Source organism: Bactrocera oleae, chromosome X (assembly GCF_042242935.1).
Source record: "Bactrocera oleae isolate idBacOlea1 chromosome X, idBacOlea1, whole genome shotgun sequence".
NCBI classification, from domain to species: domain Eukaryota; kingdom Metazoa; phylum Arthropoda; class Insecta; order Diptera; family Tephritidae; genus Bactrocera; species Bactrocera oleae.
The window spans coordinates 34637710-34659685 of NC_091541.1; the positions used below are offsets into that span (position 1 = coordinate 34637710).

A 21976-nucleotide genomic window follows, 5' to 3' on the forward strand; every position below is an offset into this window, starting at 1 on the left:
AGTTTTAAGCAAGCGTTAATATTATTAGCGTACGTTGTTCTTGTTTGAAATCACCTGAAAAGAGTAACAGAGTGCCGCAAAATTGTATACATCACTTAGTAGTGGAAGTTGCGAGTAATAGTTGCTGAGTCGTCAGTATCATACTGCGCTTCACGATTTATATCTGTGTTGATTAAATCAAATGCACTCCGATTTGGTGAACTCATACCGAAATGGCTGATTGGTAAATTCGCAATGTCATTGCATCACTGAGTGATATCGTTAGATCGTTGCATTTTGTACGATGTCGATACATATATAATATCATCAGTCATTGAACTTTTATGATTATCTCACAACATTTGTGCTCTGATCGGGAAACATGTCAACAGTACTAAATACTTGTAGTAAATAAATTTGTGTTTCTGTGCAATTTAATTGTCGCATGTCTACGATATCGATATCTTTACCACTAATAAATACTGTTAAATTTACTATAAGAATAAAATTAACTAGAGAGTTGCACAGAAAATTTAAAATGATACGCATAACAGTCACTACTACGATCGAGACACAAATGAGATCAAATAAAAAACTGGGCCAAAATTGTATAGAGAGTGAGAAAAAGAAAACTAGCTTCGTTTTCATCCCCACTCCTTATTGTTTGCTGGTTCAGAAGTGACAACGGGAGACACCTGGCGGGGATAACTGATTTATTGATAGAACTATACATGAAAATTGTAGTATACTACAATTATTATACTCGATTCGTATCTTGTGGATCTGTGGATGGAACGAAATAATATAAAAATCAGGGGTTAATCGTATAAGTGTGAAAATGTGAAAATATATGTCTTTTTCAATGCTGAATCATGTGAAAATAAAAACATTTTGTCTAGCCAACACCCTTAACATTTAGGAGTATAAAAAGTAGATTCCTTGATCAGCGCCCCGTGAATGCTAGGGATTACAGTACAAAGGTAGGTATTAGGTTCCAGGTTAATCTATAAACACTACCGTAGTTTTGGATCGTCAACCAGTTGCAATACAACTCTACATAGAACTGACACAAGGTCAACTCTTCGGGCATTGGGTATTAGTATTAAGCCACAATCATAGAATGGTCGTTTCGCATGAACAATTTGTAGCGAATTCCAAGGGCTGTTGCTATCAGAGATATCAGAATTAAGATTTCGGTCAGACCTCATAGCCGTTAGTCCATACTTACATTTCACACACACATCATTCACCCAAAAAACTCACGTATAAACAAACCAAACAACCCTAACTGGGTCCGAATATTCTTCGTCGTATCGTCTATATATCCTTGATAAAGCTGAAATTCAACTTCACATCATTCCACACATATATGTATACACGTCATTGCTGCATTGAACTCGCAACCTTCGAGTAAGGGTTTTGAGGACATACATTGTCTATTTGAATTAAAATATGGTTATTCCTCCATCACTCAGTACTTAATAATTAGTACTGTAATTATTACATACCTTCGAGTGCAACGTCCTGAGCTTTCCTTCTTACCACCACCGACTAGGTCTCAACCGGCTTTAACAACACCGGCGTTATTGCCTCGAGCAGAGGTGCTGGAAGAGCAGGCATCCGATACAGATGGCATTGATCTGTTCGGCGGAGAAGAACCCCACAACCCCCTCCAAGGCCGTTCATTTCCCCACGAACTTGGACATTCTCGGTTATAACAGTCCTAAGGAACGTCTCGTACTTCGCTCTATTAGCATTTTCGCAGACGGAACAACGAATTCGTGAAGCCCAAATGCCAAGGAGCTAAGCTGCCCCGTTTTTACGGCGGCAACATAGCTAATCGCGCCCCATACACCGCTATCGTCTACTATGGCGAACTTCCATATTTACAACAATAATTGTAAGAGAAAGATTAGCAGTAGGACAATTAAGTGTAATATGTGATCTGGAATATGTGATTTCTTTAGTGTTTATGGTGTGTAGTGTTGTTGGGTGACGTTAAATTGCTTACAGTGGCCGGTGTAAAAATCTGACAAAAGGTAGAAAATGTAAGATGAAGTTGATGAAATTGGCAGTGGTTAATTTTCAGCCCTAAAAAACCTTTCAATTCTATTTATCCTTTCAATTCAATCTATTATGTAATTTCATTGGTTTTTGCAAAGAAGAATCTCAATATTATTGTAACTTCCTTATTTAGTAAAAAGATTTTTGTTTAACATATTCGTGATAAATTCGGCCAGACGGGCCCGAATTTAGTTCTTACTTACTTATATTCAAAATACATACAAGCAATTGTATACATGAATGAATTATATGTAGACAATTTGCGGAACGGGCGCTTTCATCAGCACTTGCGTGACACGTTTGCACCACTAGTTGTACGCTACGTCGATCTCATGGAGTCATCAATCGCTCAATCAATACACAAGGGCTTCGAAAAGGAACGCTGGGATAGTAAAGGGTAAGTGTGTACCAAAAACTCTAACTAATTTCTCATTTCTACCCTCGCGATTATTTATAAGAAATATGAAATCTAAATGTAGCAAATATAAAGAATATAGCCTCAACCATATATGTGTGCAGCTTTATTTACTTAAAATTACCATAATTTAATTACTGAAGGTATAAAACAAATAATTCAATAGTTATGATTTCGCTGTCTTCGAAAAGTTTGATGTACTGTAGTTGTCTGTACAGTACTCTCATTAGGTGCTCTTAAAAGATATCACAAATAACTTTTTACATATTTAAATATATATATTTTTATACTTTTCCGATTTTTTTTTTAATATTTTTAATTTATTATGCGGGACAAATAGAATATACCTTCATCGATTGAAATTTCGAGTCCCGTACTAAGTATCAAGTATTGGATTGTATCTTTTCTCATTAAAATACTAAATCTTTTTAACAATTTTATATGGGAAAGACTGCTAAATTAATTAGCTACGTTAATACTATAACTTTAGTAAAATATTAAATCATTTAGAAAGTATACGTACGCATAAATATGGATTTTATATTCTGACAAACTTTCAGCTATCTTTCGCTATCCCATTTCTCATTATATTGCATATTTTTCCTAATAACGATTACCTCTTATTTGGAATAGACGTGAAGGGTTCTGTTGATGAGCGTAAACATTTTTAAACAGAAGAAACATAATTAAAAATTATAATCGTACATTTATGTAGAATATAAAAATGTTATAGAATTCATGAGTTTTACTATTTGTCGTATTTCTTTAAACCTAATTAAAAGGGCACAGTTGTAAGGTGATACGTGTGACTAACGATAATAATAATAATAACCCAAAGATTACACTCCACCCGCTCGACCGCCGCGAGGGGCGCAATCCGAATTGTGCGGAATTAGAAGAGTCATGAAAGGCAAGAGAGCTACAGAAACAAAAATTTCAACAGAACAAAATTTCAAGATTTAAAATTACGTTATATAAATTGTTACGATTTTTTTTATTAAGAGATCAATCAAAAATGCAGGAATGAGAATTAAAATCATGACACATGCGACGGAATGGTTCGTCTAGTTCAAAATTCGATCTACTAGATTTTAACAGTAAAGGTCTAAACTGCTTCGAAAAGCGAACGGGGATATTAAATTAATTTCATTCAAGAACTGTAAACTGTTCCATTCAGGATTTTACTAAGAATATTATGCCAAGCATTTCCCTACGACTGTAAGTGTTTATAAGTTTTAAACGACTTACACCATAGGTACACTAGTCTAGGTAGTCTTAACCTAGAATCCCATCGGAAATGCCCTAAGGCGATGACTACAGATTTACACGGTTAGATAAAAATAAATTGAGATTTGCTCCGCGACCTAAGCTCTATTGTGTCCTCCTCTCTGTCACAACGAATCACATAGGCCCAGCACACTGATCAATTCCAGTATCTTGTTGGGTGCGGTTGAGGCGATGTGATCTATGCCTGCGTCTACAGACAGTCTAGTATCAAGAGATCGGGAGTTTCTGGCTCCATGTCGCAGAAAGTAGCATTTGCACCGGATGAAGGTCCGATTTTGCAAAATTTCTAATCTGCATTAAAAACTTGACACGTAAGTGTTTTGTACCGAAGATTTTTTAATTTTTATTTACCATACATATAGTTCGAACCAAAATTTCCGCAATCAAGAATAAGTTTCTTAAGCGTTTAGAGTGAACATTTCTATTTCAATACAAGCGCACGAAATATAGATCAAGTGGTTTGAGGATTATTGCAGTGAATAACTAATAGTCCGAAAACGGTTGGTACATCGAGCTCTATAGTAGTTCACGCTCATGGTCTTTTCATAAAAGCTCCTGCCGTTTTTATCATCGTGAAAAACGTTACGAAACATGAGGTAGTCAAAAGTTCATTCACATTCGTTTTATAATATTTATGTACCAAAACATATTTTAACATTTTAAGTAAAATTTTATGTTTTTATATTTTATTCATATTTAGTTTTCTTTTAAATTAAGCTATTCTAATAATTTTAATATTTTGTTAAGCTTTTGTACTACTCTTCATTATTGCTTATTTATTCATTCAATGTGTATATACATATGCACATATTTATGTACCCTCTTGCAACAGATTCGAAGCTGAAACCCTAGTAGTACAAAATTTTAGTTATTTCACGATAACACGGCCAGTATGCCGCAGGAAATTTTGCTAGTCTTTCACGTATTCAACTGAAATTTGTATCATACCATAACTGAACTCGGTATCTCCGGATACATAATCAATGAATTTTAACAATTTTCCTTGTTCCAAAAAATGTAAAAAATTTAAAATTGTTTTCATTACTTTAAGTGTGTCATCGTTTTCCATAAGAGCAATTGATTGCCATTTTCATGAACCACTTGTTTGAAGTTCTCAAAAATCATGAGTGTAACATTTTCTTATTCCGAATTTGATTATTTCATCCACACGTCAAAATGGTAGGTCACATTTATGCCAAAATGAAGGAATCGTCTCCGTTTATAAAGATTGCGGGGCGTAATTTACTCTTAGCTTATACATGTATGTATGTATGAAATTATTTTATAACTTTGGTGTTTGTAAATCACAGTAAAAATTAATTGAATAAAGCTTGTTTTCACTGTCTACTTTTATCTCAATTTTTTAATGTGTTTTCTCTTCTTCTCTCCCTATTTCTCTTTTCCTTCTTTTAATACTTTAACTTAATTCTTTGGTATTTGTATTTGCCCTTTCAATATGACTTAAATATTTGTTCTCACATCATTTATGGTAATCGACAACTAAAAACGACGTATTATATAGGATTAATGCAGCTTTAAATCCAGCGACATTAAATAACGCGGCCCAGGCTTTAAATACCGCAGCCCTTAATCCGGCGGCGCTACTTGGGAGCAAAAAAGATCAGGTCAATTTCTATATACCAAAGCTACCAAGGCGTTCTGTTAATGCTAACGAAGATACGAGGTTTTTACTTATTTAATAATAAATAATAAAATCAAATAAAAAATACACAATCAATAAATATTAGCGTATATACATATATCGAAACTTTCTAGTAAATTTTAAATAAGTATTCCTGTATTGCTTTTCATGATTTTCATTAGTGAGCATACAGTATGTAGATAATGCAACACATGTATGTCGTATTTGTTTTGTAATCGTTGCAAAACCGTACCAGGAAATAAAGAACAGAACAAATAACAAAATCAATTTTCAGAAAAAGATATGGATTTTCTTTTAATATTACAACAGAAAAATATTATGCAAATACATTATAAGCAAACAAATATATTCATAAACAATGTGTTTCGTAAACTCATGGGTTGATGATTTTTAATCGAGAATTAAATGATATGCTATATGCAAAAAAAAATTATTTTCTTTCTACATGGTATATTGCATTATTTCGAAAACTTATGAGCTGTTATTTAAAATTTTTCTTCTGGGCTCATTTATAATTGTCTAAGAGTACAAAAAATACGGTTACACATACATATGCAATGCAAAAAACAGTTAAATATAGTTGAGTTTATATTATTATAAGCCATTTCATTTAAAGACTGTTACGTTTTGTTTATTAAAAGTCATCTTAGGTACATATGTACATACATGTCTGCATATGGAAATATATTTAAATATATGTGAATTTTGGAACGAACTTAAACTTTTGATGTTTACTACGGCTACTCGTACCGCGATAATATCTTAATAATTGTCCATCGTATAATTTAAGAGCTTATCTGCTAAGCGATATTCAAAAATGTAGCTATTACTTTTCCCCAAGATAACAATAAATACGATATATATAAATCAACTATTATAGCATATATTTCAACAAAATTCTCAGCAAATTTGCAGTTAATGCTTGCTTATTATTATTTTTTAATTTGAAATCGATTTCAAAACTGATAGTACCTATGTTGTTATAAATATCCATATTTCAATATCCTACTATCGCTTATATTAATGGAAATATTACCATGGCGCCAGTGTGGTAGTCACTAGGCAACCGTATAGCAACATTTATTTTATTCATGGCAACTTGCTCTTGCTCAGAAATTCTTTTAAAGAAAATGTGTAAACTTTAATTTTTATTTATTTAGGCACTTTCCAATAGAATAATGTACCAAAATTGTTTTATAAATACTCCATGAAAATTAATTTTTCTCATTTCGTAGCTTTGAATCGTATTAATATACATACTAACATGATTAAACTAGTATTTTTAATTGTAGCAATTGCCCTTAAAAATGTAGTACTTCTTAATTCAGCATAGCGTAGGTATGCCTTTTTGACTGATAAAGTAATTATTAACGATATTTTTTTATTTTTATATCTAAGCTCTTATTTTAAATATAATTCACATAAATAACATGCAAGGAAGCGTTAAGTTCTGGTGTAACTTAACATTTTATACCATTGAAAATTGTAAGGATGAAATCCCGAAAGCACGTTCAGGTGATGGCAAAACTTTCTATTAAATAAGTAAGAAAGAGCTAAGTTCAAGCGCAACATTTCGTAATAATTTAATATTCATTTTTCGACGAATTACAATCATTGCTATCTTATTAATTTATATTATAGGTCATAGACACTTTTAATACAAATGAGATAAATTCAACCAGAGCATTGATTCATTAAAATACATTTTAACTAACATAAACCGTTTAACGTCAGGTGGAAGCCAGAAATCAGTATATTGGATATTTTGGGTCAAGGGAAAGGGCTGGATTGATTGCATTAACTTTTGATCATGGAGCAATTTCACACATATTCAGCAATAAACTATAGAATATCCAATATTATACGTTCCGTGATTTAGATAAGATAACTTGCAATTTGACCTATGGTGGCTACCGGAAATATTACCCGCTTTTACCTATTTTGGACCGAAAGGCACATAGGTTTGATTTATATAATATATTGTAAAGCGAAAATCATATGGATTTAAAAATTCTGATATATGGAAGTAGGTGATTTTTTTCGATTTTCTTGTTCATAGAAATATCAGGACAGTATTTGCATCAAAAAGTTTTGGCAACAGCTCCTATGAAGCCTTTCCGACCCATCATGGCGGTGATATTATATTTAACTCATCTGACGGTTTTATTTAGTCAGTTATCGAACTTTTAAAAGTTTTCCATTTATGGTTTCGTCGAATAACGAATGTTGAATTCATACGCAACATTTTTATACTCTCGCAACTTGTTGCTACAGAGTATAAAAGTTTTGTTCACCTAACGGTTGTTTGTATCACCTAAAACTAATTGAGTTAGATATAGGGTTTTAGATATATAAATGATTTGGATAAAGAGATGAGTTGATATCCGGGTGACTATCTGTCCGTCCGTCCGTCCGTCTGTACAAGTTGTAACTTGAGTCAAAATTGACATATCTTTATGAAACTTGGTACACGTGTTGCTTAGTACAGTAAGACGGTTGGTACCGCAGATGGTCGTAATCGGACCACAAAACGCCCACAAAACGCCATTAATCAAAAACAAATAAATTATCATAACTAAGCTCCACAATAAGATACAAGACTGTGATTTGGTACATAGGATCAAATTAGGAAGAGGCATCTGCAGTTTAAATTTTTTAAAAAAGTGGGCGTTTTCCCGCCCCTAATAGGTGCATATCTCCTAAGCCACTAAAGCCATAATAACAAAATTCACTGGGAAGAAATGTTTTTAGCATTTTTATCGACGGTGTGGAAATGAGTGAAATCGGGTGACAACCCCGCCCACTCCCCATATAACGGTACTGTTAAAAACCACTTAAGAGCTATAAATCAAGCACTAAACACGCCAGCGACATTACATTTTGACTCTGGTATGGTATGATATGGCTTTAGAGGAACCGTGTTCACAGTTAGACAGTGGACGTGCATGAATAATACGTTTAAAGTATTCCATCTTGTGACCAAAAATTGTCTAAGTCGAACCAAAACTGTTCAAGCCCCTAGGCATTGAATATGTGGACCCCAGTGCCTATAGTTGACTTTTTACCGAAAATATCGGTCAACATAGAACAAGGCGGCAAGATCCACAAAGAAGCCTAAAACGAGTATACCATTTGACTTTGCGAGAGTATAAAATGTTCGGTTACATCCGAACTTAGCACTTTCTTACTTGTTTAATATAAAGTTTCGCCAAACAAGAAAGGTTTTCCCAGCTTTGAACCTTTCAAATCACGAGAGTTTTAAATGTTCGGTTACAACCGAAATTAGAGCCTTCTCTCCTGGTTTATTCAGTGCATTTAGCTGTGCTAATACAACAATCCAATAATATGAAAAAAACTCATGATAATACAAATTAAAAACTTTGTTTACTAGGCTTAAAAAATTAATTAATATATTTAACATAAGCACATTTAATTGACATTATAATATTTTTATCAAGCTTTAGGTATACCGCAGATAGTTTTGCTTTAATTTTGGTTTATTTAGAAAATATAATGTGCGTGAGCGTCAAAAATAAGTAAACAGCAATTATATTAATATACAAGTATTACAACGCAGTCTTTGATGCAACAACAAGAAGTTGCGTTATAAAATTCAAGGCTTATATTATTAGAGTTTAACTTAGTATAAATAATAAACAAAAACAAAACACAGCCAAAAATAATTTACTTAAACTCAAAAAACTCCACAATACAAGGCATTGATTCTGCAAGATTTTTTGTAAATTCTGAAGAGATATTGCTCCATTATTCAACCAAAGCCTTTTTTAGGTCGTCCTCATTAGAAATGTCCATCTGCCTGATTTTTCGGTCAAGGTACTCCCACATGTGCTCGATAGGATTAAGGTCTGGGCACTGTGGGGGTGATCTAGATTTTTGGTGTTCGATATAACAGCCACTCACTAACAATTTTAGACTTGTGTTTGGGATCGTTGTCCTGTTGAAATATCCCATTCCCTGTTAGTCCTAATTTATAAATACTAGGAGCAACATTGTTTTTTAAAATATTAAAATAATCCAATTTGTTCATCGTGGACGTAATGAAAACCAAATTCCCAACACCAGATGCTGACATACAGCCCAGACCATAACCAACCCTCCACCGTGTTGGTAACAAACTTTTCATGAATAGCTTTGTTTTTGGATCGCCAAACTTTAGGAGGTTGTTTCGATCCAAATATTTCGAATTTGCTTTCGTCCGTATACAAAATATTGTTCCAGAAGTTTGCAGCCTCATTTATATATTTTTTTAAAAAATCCAAGCGCTTCTGTTGATTCGCCTTTGACTTGTTGGGCTATTTGCGTGGTACTTGTCCATGCAGACCGCTTCTTTGCAATGTTCTTCTGATTGCCCTGGTTTACATGATGTCTCTGCTATATCTTTTGATATTTGAACAGCGCTTAAAACTGGACTTTTACTTCTGGTACTCGCTCTTCAGTGTCAATAAGGCGCTTTAGTCGGCCGTGGCAAATTTTCAACAATGTGGTGTTTACTATACTTTTAAATAAATTGTTTTATTGTACAATGATGTCTTCTAACTATTTCTCCGATTTCGCCTAAAGATTTTATTCATACTAAGTTAGACTCTTATAAGATAAACATTGATTTTATGACAAAACTTCTTGTTGTTTGTTTTTGTATTAAAGATTACGTTGTAATAACAATTTGAAATAAAACAATGATGGTTGAACTGCTGTTTACTTATATTTGACGCTCACAGTATGTAAAATTTTATTAAAAATATTTTTTATATGTTTGCAAACAATATTTTCCTTTTTAGTTTCAGTTGCCGATTATTATGCAAATAATTTATATAAAACCAAGTTGGATTGAGAACATAAATTTTTAGAATACAAACAAACAAGTGATACAAACAGATTTGAAATATTTACTAAAATTTGGCGCAAGTTTTATGACTAATATTTAGACTGGTAATACGTTAATAGGTAATTAGGTATTTATTTATAGGTTGACTTGTTTGAGAAAGCTGATCATGCTAGGAAAGCTGTTGGTGATTTTGTTTACAATAACTTCCAAGACCGCAATATGGTCGTTGTGAGGGTTTAAAAAAGGAACAATAACGCTGGCTGGTTTCAATTTCATGATTTTATACTCCAAAATTAGATATACTAAATCAAATGGAGGTTTCTTTGGAATTTTTATTTTTCCACGGTTCTTAATAATTAAAATTCTGCAAAATCGTGGCGCCAAAAATTCTGAATTGCGGCTGCATGTATAAATAACTGAGGTTATCTGCAGCCGGCATTTCAGAACATTAGCAATTTTTACCGATGGTAAATATCTCCGCAACATTCCTTCTAACTCATCCAACACCTAATTAATTTGTAGAATATAGTTAAATTCAATAATTTGTATATTATTTTAAAAATTGTCTGCACCTACGATTTTGAAACCACAACCACCAAGAATGAAAAGATGATTTTGAGGCTATCATCTGTTTAACTACCCAACAGCGCTATGACAGACTTCTGTTAAAGTTTCTATGAGTTTCTTAAGGCCCAATTGATAATTCTAACCGAAACTCTTGTGTACGTGTGAACGTTCTTCTCCTTCTTACGCTTATAAGTTGCACGGTGTGTATGTCACTTTCCGCGTTAATTTCTTCAATTTATTTGAGTTTCCGTAGCCGAGACTTGCTGCAATATTATCCAAAATTAGGCTTCACATTTGGTATTACGAGACTATATCGTTATGTAGCTTTATTAAGTGAAATTTGTAATTCTAGTAATGGTATAAGAAATCGATGGTCAAAATAAACTATAGATACTTTCAATTGTTTTGCAGCTAGTTTGCTGGGATCATCAATAAATAAGTGTATGTATGTACATATGTATATACATATGTATGTTCTATAGGTAATTGACGTGCTATTTATAAGTTATTACTACTCTTTTTGAGAACGTCAATTGTTTGGCTGGTTTCATTAAATAGTCATTAAATGGGAATTAGTTACTACTTTATTATTCCTTTCAAAGTCTCAAAACTCATGTTAAAAGAAGATCCACTTCAGGATTTAATATCGCAATAACGAAGCTGCTTTAATTCTGATCCTTTAAGAAACATACCTTCTATCTATGGTATATATACGAATAATAAAACAGCTTGGGAGAACGTTATTACATACAAATACATATATTAATATTTATACATGCGTATAAATCTACATATTAATGGAACTCTTGAATTTGTTTATATAAATATATGTTAGTACGTATGTACCTGTGGACAAATCAAGATCTCTCAGTGGTTATGTTAATGTAAAACATTCACTCTCATCAAATTATTTTGCATGAGGACATTAGAGTACTTAATTTAAATTATTGTTTTATATATTATTTATAAAAAATTTTACTCCTCAATAAAATTAAACGTTACTGCTATTTACATATTTCATAACAAAATTAAAATGTAGAGAGTTACTCTAAAATTTGTAGTTTACAAAGATATTTTGTGCTTGGCGAGTAGAGAGGGTTTAAAAATTCTCGGCGAGCTGCACAACACTGTCCAAGCCATACAATTTTTTAATAAAAGCTATTAAAAATATTTAGGCGTATTGTTATGGAATAATTAGCGTTGGTCCACATGAGTCTTAAACAACGCAAAAAGCGCCACACATGCATAACACTTGGGTATTTGATTTTAAATCATATCGTATGCCTCTCATAATAACCTCTTGTAATGTTACATAATGTATGTAAATGTTAGTGTTTATCTTTTTTACCTTTATAAGAGATATACACAAAAAATTACTGCTGATTCAATTAAAATATCAAACGTCTAACTTGCGTCTACTTCTGATTATTTTGAGAGAATGGATTTTTACCACCCCAATTACCAGAGCATTTCTTGAAGTGTGAGAAACAGAATTGAATTTTTATCAGTAGGAATTAAATTGCAAATGTACTATCGAAAAAAAAATAAATATTTCTTCCAGAAATAGTGCACAGACAAAGGCTTTGGTGAAACACCACCGATCTTAGTAGGAGATTCAAACGCTTTTTTTCTTAATTCCTCCCTCGTTACAAATTTAAGTAGCAAGTGTTAGGTAATAGAAGTACTCTTTTATTATGTTTTTTTAAGTTATTTCCTTGCTATATGAACGTAGATATTACTACTTATGGGTACCTTATGCATGGTCTCTTTGAGTAGTAGGAAGTGTAGTGTGGTGGTTAGGTTTTCTAATTATTGTATGCTGCTTTATTATGTTAAAAAAACACCATCTACATTTTAACCAAAATATTTTATAATTATTTTGAATGGCGCCATGATAAATAAAGATTGCCCTCATAAACGGTTTTCGAATTCCTAAAAAAAATCTTTGCATGTATTAGAAATATAATTGATTATTTTTTCAAAGGGTAACAAAGCCAGATGTGAATGAAGTTTTTGTTAACTGGTATTGTTGATTTTAAAAGACTGTCTTTAAAGAGCTTTAGCTGTATGTGTACCTACAAGTAAGCTCGCATACGTACATTGAAAAAATTTTGCATTAAAAAAGCTTTATATATTTCTTGTTTATATTAATTTCGTTCTTGTCATATTTATGGCGATTGCACACATGTGAAATTTATGATAGTTTTCATACATACATAATGCTTAGTATTCGATATGTCACTGAATTATATTGGGAGTTCTATAGTTAATCTTTCGTAATTTCTTCATTTGTTTCCATTACCATTTACAATACAAAATTTATATTTTTTCCTTGGGATATTTGTGTACATATATAGAAATGGTTGTGCCACATCCGAGGATCTCTTTTGGAAATTAGATGCCTTACAATCGTTCATACGTGATCTCCATTGGCCGGATGCAGAGTTTCGTCAACATTTGGAGCAACGCCTGAAAATGATGGCAACTGAAATGATTGAACAATGTATCCAGCGTACGGATTCATCATTTCAGTCGTGGCTAAAGAAAAACGTGGCCTTCATTTCAACCGATTATATAATACCTTCGGAGATGTGCGCAATGGTTAATGTGATATTAGATGCTAAAAATCAAAGCTTTAAACTAACTACAATAGATGGTATTGATTTGGTAGGTACAATTTTATACCATATAAAACAAAAACTAATTTTTTAATCAATATCTTTTTATGCATATATACGAGAACATATACCATGTGTATGCCAAAATATCTGCAATACATATGTATTAATAGTAATTTTATATTTCAATTGTTTAAATTCGTAAACTGATTCTGAAGGAAATGTTGGAGATCCTATAAGATATATATAAATATAAATGATAAGCACGACGAGCTATTTTTGCCATGTCCATCTGTCTGTATATAAGCGAACTAATCACTCAGTATTTGAGATATCGATCTGAATTTTTACACAAGTCCTTTTCTCCCAAAGAAGCTGCTCATTTCACGGAATCGGACGGCTATAGCGTATAGCTGCCATACAGATTGAACGATCAAATACATGTCCTTTTATAGAAAACTATTTTTTTTTTGGTGGGATATCTTCACGCATAGACTATTGTCCAAAACAGTGCTACAATATTCGAACAATTGGTTCAGATCAGACAACTATGGTATATAGTTACCATATAAACTAAATGATCAAATACATGGCCTTGTATGAAAAACATTTTTATTTGACGAGGAATCTTCACGGAATTTGGCACACTTTATTGTTCAAGGCAACGGTACAATTTCCGGAGAATTCGGTCGGTAAAGCAAATAGCTGCCATACACACTAATCTATGCCGACCATATCTGATACTACTCAAAGTCACAAAGTCTTTTGAGATAGTTGCGCAAGCTAATGGCGCTTGTCACACGTTCAATATTATTTGTGATAATGGGATTGTGATCCATATTAGGACTTGATAAATCGCGAGTGAATGCGACACATTCAATACTTATCGCGCCAGTATCTATTCGTAATAACCCCTGTTTTTGAAAAAAAAAGGTTTTTAAAAATGGCTTTGATTTATTATATGTCATTTCCCGTTTTTTAGACGAATTGTCGTAAGAAAACGGAAGAAAACCGTGTTTGGCTCTGAAGTAAAAATTCAAAGACAGCATTGAAGAAGAAAAGGCTGGGAACCATTGTGAAGAATTATTTGAAAATGCTAAAATGTTTATATAAATATAAAAAAGTGAGTAATAATAAATATCAATACTTTGTTCTTTTGTATCTCGAATTTACATACAAAATGAGCGAAAATTTCAATATTCATCGCGCGATCCACAATCCGCCATCTGGATTGTTTTTAATAAACGTATTTAAATATTTTGTGATATGGATCGAAATTTATTGTTATGTCATACAAAACGTTTAATCGATATCGCAATCCTGGATCGCGGTCGTCATATATTAAACGTGAAGCAGCCGCCAATGGCGCTATGATTAGATCAGATGATCAGAGCCAATCAATGATAACACTGGTCAACACAATTTTAGCTTTTTTTGTCACATGATATATGAATCATATCAAGTTTTGAATGTGCTAGGGCCATTAAATAATAATATGTGAATGAAAATTTACTCGTCAGGCTTTTATCAAAACTATATTATATATTCTTAAAAATTACAAACATCAGCTGTATTTATAGAAATTATTGCTCAATATAGAAAAAAATGCTTATGATTTTCGTCAATATTTGGCTACTGGAATGTCTTCTTTAAGTCTCCAACAATAATCTACTAACATTCCTGCGCTCCATATTCCCTGATAGCGCTTCTCCATTAAGGAAATGTCTCGCCTTGTTTGTCACTCTCATCCAGATGAGAATTTAGAATTTGTATTTTTAAGGACATATTACACCTAAAAGCTTTATAAAATATTATATATTCATTTATTAAGTCTTTGTAATTTCTCGATTATTGGTTACCTAGAAAATTCAGCCTGATTTTTAGACATATTCAAATCACGTACTAAATCTTTAAAATCACTTTGTGTATATAAGTGCGATTCTTTTAAGTGGATGGCTTTCTTTTATATTAGACAGAGCCCGTTTAAATTCCAGCCATAACCATGTCGTAACCATTCCCGTATAAAAATTGGAAGAATTGTTGCTTACAAGAGTTGGGTCATTTTTTCTGAAGTTCGCCTCACTTGTTCTTATAAATGTATCCAAGTCTTCGTATCAATTTTAATTTTTTCAAACTTTCTTGTCTGTAAGAAGGACAAACTGTTTATTGACGCGTATGTTATTTGCGCTATAGTTGTATTAGATCGTGTTAGTCGCTGAAACCATTTTTTAAGGTGCCGAACCCGGAGCATAGTAATTTATACAAGAATCCAAGTGGTCCATTGGCCCAATATTTAGGAGACGGCTTTATGTCCGGTCAATAATTGTCAACCGGAAATATTTTCAAAATGCTTTATGTTTTCATTACGTATTCTTTACAAATTAGTCGTCTGCTTCTAAGTAAACGACTGCTGATATATACTCTATAATAATAATGAAGAAATATTAATTAATAAGATTATTATTATCAGCTTGATTGGGTAATGCTTATAGGTATATGATATCATTATAATATATAGACACTTTTGAATGTGTTTTATTGCATATTTTTAGTACAAATTTCATGCAAAAATTGATGACCAAATCGATAAAGCGAATGTAGCTATGACACAAGGACTCAGTAGTAAACTTATGTCTGTGCTAGAGTCGACTTTGTCGAAACTGGCACGTTACGACGAAGGCAGCTTGATTGGTTCCATACTTAGCTTTACAAACGTGTCCAGCTCAGGGAAGGACCTCGGTCAAGGTTATGTAAATTTCTTTCGTAATAACATGGATCAAATACGTGGTAAAATCGGTGACGATTTGTGGACACTAAACTTTTTCGAACAGTGGTATACGCAGCAGATTAACATGCTTTGTAATTGGCTCTCCGAGAGGCTAGATCATGCTCTCCACTATGCTCAAGTTACGTCCATATCACATATAACAAAGGTGCGTAAATAGATATTGGTGTAATGTCATCTTATGTTAATAATAGCACAAGCCAAAAAATGAGCCTAACATATATGTCAAAAAATTTGCAATTGTGTTACTTTATATTATATAATAAATATAAGTACATATATATATATATATATATATGATCGCTTAATTATTTTTTTAAACTATTATCCGCAGAAAATTTATTCCGATTTTGAGCTGCAAGGAGTACTAGAGGATAAACTCAATTCCAAAGCATATCAAACTGTTGCCCAACGTATGGCCACTGAGGAGGCGACGTGCGCTTTAACCATGCCCGATGTTGCCGAGTGTGACGAGTAAGCAACAAATGAAATCTTTAGTTTAATATATAGGTTTTTAGTATAAAGTTTATTTATTGAAGGAGCGTGGACGGGCTAAAAGGTGAAGGAGCTGACGAAGATGGCGCCGGTGAAGATGGTGGTGGTGGTGGAGGCGCTTCACGTGGTTTACCCAAACCGAAAATTGCCGCCGCACAAGCTGCAGCCGTAACTAACGTCGTGGCTGGTCGGGTTGGCAATTTATTAGGAAAAGGTATTGGTGGACTTAGCTCAAAGTTGGGAGGTGGAAGCTGGTTTTAAAGCCAACCCAATGTAACGTATTGATATTAAGGAGCCTAATAGCGATTCACGGGCAAAAAGAATTGATCGGTATTACGGCGGTTATATAGCATACAACCATATAACAAAGCTACAACGTGAACTTTTAAATATGTACATGTATATGCCTGTAATAATATTCTTACATACATATATATCTAATATATACCTAATAAAGCTTATAAATACGAATTATATTAATCTACATACATAACACCTATGTTTCTACAATAGTTAACCATAAAAAAATGTTTGCTAAACGGTAAAATTATTAAACATAACAACGTTTTATTCAATACCTACAGTAAGTTAATAAATTTTTCTTCCTTTTCTGATATAACATTTAAGAACTAGCGAAAACCTAAAAAAAGTTAAAAAATTTTTATGTTACTAGAAGCTAAGACGTATATAGATATATATTCTAATATACTACATATGGTTTTAAATATACATACGTACATATTCATATATATATATTAAACAATGAGCGTCTCACTGAAATATCGTATCGATTTCTCAAGATAGGTGATTTTTTTTCGATATTAACAGCAACATTTATGCTATGTCTTTATACATATAATAATTATATAATTCCATGTACACGCGTTTATCTGCATTATATTATAAATGCTATCTGAAATTAGGCGAGAGTATAGAAAATACTATTATCAATTTTTATATAAATTATTTAATTTAATTATGAATACTAATAATCTGTACGTCTTTAAACGTTTACCGTCGCGGAAATCTTGCGAAAATGTTCGTAATTGATAAATATAAAAACGTTTAAAACAGGGCAATATACTCACTTTGATACTGAGAGCCAAGTCCATGCAATAGAAACATATAACAAAATCTACAATATATATCCAGTTTCACTATCTCGCAATTTAACACCAGCCTTACACGTGCATATGTAGTACATACACAGCGGGAGTACAATTTTACTGAGTTTCACCAACACCACCAATACTACTGCTACATCACCATTAACACAACCACCGCTCCAATAATAACCTAAATTCAGGATAAGATTAATGTCAAGAAACACTTGAAATATTAATTATACATTCTTCATGGAACTGCGAATACAGTAGTACCTCGATATAAAATACATTTCTTTAACGAAAATCCTGAATAACGAATAAGATAAATTTAGTGAATCATAAAAAATTTAAAAGAAGTTAAGAAAATTATTCATGAATGTCTTTTGAAAATATTCACCAAAGATAGACTACTTCCATTTTTTGGAATGTACTTAGTAAACGAAGTTATACTTAGATGTAATACCTCATACTTATTATTTTCATTCTTTATTAGTGTAAGCTGCTTAGAGAAAAAAGTATAATCCTAGACTCTAATAACTGTCAAAAAAAATATGGCATTGAGAAATTTCTTTGAGAAAAGTTATAGTGGATAAATAAACCTATTTGATTTATTTACTCCTTTTAATGTTTTGAACTTGTAAATTAACCAGGTTAAGTATGAAGAGAGAAAGTATCTGCTAACTTGGTCTTCCTTATTATTGAGGTCAACTTATTTCCCGTTACTTTTCACTTTTTTGACGCGTAGTGTTGTCGATGTTCAACTATTCGTGGTAACTTGGTTTTAACGTCATTTACCAGATAATTTGTTGTAAAAAAGCTGCTCATTTGTCGGAACCGACCATATCGGACAACAAAAGTATATAGGTGCTATATATACTGAACGATGTAAATCAAGTCTTTTTATGATAAACTTTTTATATAACAGGATATCTTTTTATTTGATTTCTCTTTTTCTTCACTAAATTTGGCACAGCTTATTCTCCAAGGCAGCATTACAATCTTCAAACACATCATTCTGTTTAAAGGATTGTAATTACACAGATATATGTAACAGTATTTTATATCGAAAAACTATTTTTGCGCAGAAATTGTTAGCTACACATATATTACCGTTGCATTATACGAGTATAGAGTATCTAAACGAGTTTTTAAGAGTGAAATTTGCAGAGAAATAATTTCAATTAACCTAAAATATATTAAGAGTTATTATTACAAGCATACAAGTATATACATATACGATATGTACCTATGTATATAATACTTTAATAAGTAACATATAATTAATATATCAGTCATATATAGGATATATTCCGAATGAACAACTTTAGTTCAGCTCTATGTTAGAACTTATTATGACTTGTTTAATATAACTAAAAATAATTGCATAGAGAAAACCAATAAAATCAACACGTATATGGACATAAAAATAAAATAATTTACATAAATAACTGTATACATGTATGTATGTATGTAAATTATACATACATACAAATCGGCATATTTAAAATACTTACGTACAGTTAACTCGCGGTAACTTCAATACCCTTAAAACTTGTTTAACCACTAACTCGAACTCGCTTTAGTCCATTGAACAATTTCATAAATCAATAATTAATTCGTGTATATAGGTACATATACATATATCCTTTTACTGAATAACAACATCCTTTTCTCATTAATACAATAAGAAATTCTTCCGAAAAGGGATTGATTGAAATAGCTTATCTTGAACAGTTACTTAATACTGATATAAATGTATTTAATCGCGAAAAATTTCCGTTGCATGTTTCTCAGTGCAAACCACACACATTAACAACTGAAAAAAATGTGTCATCTCGGACGTGGATACTAATTATAATTGTATCGAGTTATCGTGGGTGCTCAGTATGTGCACAAATATGTACAAGTAAGTGAATGTACTTATGTACATATGTATATCTAAAGATAAAAATTTTTTTAGCAAATAAATCAATCAAACAATAAGCACCAAAAAAACACCAAAAATATATATATTGAATCGAATTATTGTAATTTAATTATATAAAGTAATAATTTTAATTATAAGAAATATTACAATGTATCGCATTGAAACTGCAAATACATTACATATACATACATTTACAAGTACCAATAAGTCTACAAATGTACGTAAATATATGATAATAATATTTGCAGGTGTATGTGCGCAGAACACAACTAGGTACGTACTTGTGTATATAAGAAGTATATGGTAGTAGGTATATATAACTTAAACATAAATATAGAACTTAAACATAAATATGTACCATGTATGTAATTGAATGCTAAATTGTATCCAGCTTCTATATCATACATACATACATGTAGAAAATTCATGCTTACTATGTAAACTGTGAACTGTGATGTGCATGTATGTACAAGAGTGGAGCGAGAACAAAAGTTGTTTTTTTTTGCTTAGCCCGAGGGTAAAATTTGTAGATTAAAAAAAAAGAAAATTGTTTGACAAAAATAAATAAATTATTTTAACATCTAGCGCCCCACTCAGTTTTAACGTAAATTTTCGAGCTAAAATTTTTATTTCGTAAAAAACTTTTGATAAGCTGCGGAGAGTTCTCTTTCTGACCAATTAAAAGTTATCACCTTAAAATAATTCTTTGTGGTCATTATTGGAGTTTTAAAAGTCTTAAGCGATAACATGGTTTCCTTAAGCGTTAAAATAAATTTTGAGTCAAAAACCGTCACATTCGGTAATTTTTATATAAATGTAAAGAGTTTAAGCCAAAAATTATTTTTTCTTGTTCAAAAAAACTTTTAACTCGAAATTTACTTTAAAACTGAGTGAACTCTAGATGTTAAAAAAAATTTTGTTTTTTTTATAATCTATAGATTTTACTCTCAGGCTAAGCAAAAAAAAAATTTAGTATGTACCATATACATATATTGAGCTTATTCCATTTTCGCACCTCGCCAATATAAAAGCGTTTAATTCTTGCAAATAATGGAAATATTCACTCTTATAATTATGTACATACATATTTGTACAAGGAAAACAAATGTTAACCCAAAGGATTGGTATTATGAAGAAACAGTTGCTTAACTCTCAAATAAAAACTTTCAGTCAAGTTGAAAAATAATTATAAAATTATATTTTTTCTTTTGAATAAAGTTTAACAATGAAATGGAGGCGCCTCTTAATTTTAACAATTACATACATTTGTACATAAAACGTTAATACATTTATTTCAAAAATATTTTATTACAGCTTTTGGATTAAAGTATTTGATTACAGTAAATTTTTAATAAAACATTGTTTTCCTACTCGGAATCTCGACACATGTAATCAGGGCTACCTTTGACAATAATATATTCCCGAATTTCGTGATATAATATAATATTATTTTTCTAGTAAAAAAGTTTTCATGCTCGAGCTTTATATGGATCGGTCAGTTTGTATGACAGCTATATGCCACAGTGGTCCAATCCGAACAATATCTTCGGAGATTATAGTATAATTTGTACCAAATTTTTTGAACAGAGCTTGTCAAATTAAAAAGTTTTCTATACAAAGACTTGCGTGATATGTGTGGCAGCTATATGCTATAGTAAGCCGATATCGCCAGTTCCGTCAAATGAAGAATCTGCGTGACGAGCTGAGCCGATTTAGCCATGACCATCTGTCTTTATATATGCGAACAAGTCCCACAATTTTGGAGATATCGGTCTAAAATTCCGCTCCCGTCCTTTTTTCCTCAAGAAAATTGGCTCAGCTCGTCATTCAGATCCTTAATATACACACTTCATAGAGTCTTCGACACTTCCTTAAAATACCCTGTTCGGCGTATAAAAAGTCTGATTGTCTATAATAGCCGTTTTTTGAAAAAATTTAAATTCTAATTTGGTATTTTTACATTTTTATTCAGGGCAGGTAAGATTTTGAAATGCAGATACATAAGTATGAATGAAGAAACAAATTAAAAACGAACGGTGCATGTTCATGTAAACGTTCTGGAGATCTTTAAAAACGTTCGAATTTTCCCTCCCCCAATATTCCCTATATGTACAGTATAAACCTTTCGATGCATTTTTTAGTTTACATATCGGTGTATCTACCGTAAATCCGTCTTTTGAAGAAACCATTGAATATGTGTTTTTCGCTAAAAGTCGGTGAAAAA

The 21976-nt window shown here is 31.8% G+C and overlaps 1 protein-coding gene and 1 long non-coding RNA gene across 19 annotated transcripts in view; one reads left to right on the forward strand and one right to left on the reverse strand.

Annotated features, from left to right (window-relative positions):
- The window catches only part of Cadps (calcium-dependent secretion activator 1), a 112179-nt gene extending 91196 nt beyond the window's left edge, over positions 1 to 20983 (forward strand). For 12 of the 15 annotated variants that reach the window (XM_070112317.1, XM_036372963.2, XM_070112313.1 and 9 more), the window contains 6 exons: positions 2299 to 2440; positions 5268 to 5429; positions 13179 to 13488; positions 15992 to 16372; positions 16559 to 16698; positions 16764 to 20983. In XM_070112317.1, coding sequence (XP_069968418.1) covers positions 2299 to 2440; positions 5268 to 5429; positions 13179 to 13488; positions 15992 to 16372; positions 16559 to 16698; positions 16764 to 16980 — 1352 coding nt within the window. In that variant the 3' untranslated portion in view covers positions 16981 to 20983. The remainder of the gene's footprint in view (positions 1 to 2298; positions 2441 to 5267; positions 5430 to 13178; positions 13489 to 15991; positions 16373 to 16558; positions 16699 to 16763) is intronic. The other 3 variants (XM_070112322.1, XM_070112326.1, XM_070112324.1) reach the window with 1 other exon arrangement.
- LOC118682921 (uncharacterized) lies at positions 6537 to 19523 on the reverse strand. Of its 4 annotated transcripts, XR_004978707.2 has the most exons (5): positions 19340 to 19464; positions 17808 to 18015; positions 17458 to 17632; positions 15299 to 15861; positions 14956 to 15238 (listed from the first exon to the last, which is right to left on the reverse strand). It is a non-coding gene; the product is annotated as an uncharacterized lncRNA (long non-coding RNA). The 4 variants fall into 4 exon arrangements; XR_011397231.1 differs by lacking the exons at positions 17458 to 17632; positions 17808 to 18015 and adding an exon at positions 6537 to 10761 and having other exon boundaries at positions 10831 to 15238; positions 19340 to 19523; XR_011397230.1 differs by lacking the exons at positions 17458 to 17632; positions 17808 to 18015 and adding an exon at positions 6537 to 10761 and having other exon boundaries at positions 10827 to 15238; positions 19340 to 19523.
- Positions 20984 to 21976: the final 993 nt, after the last annotated feature.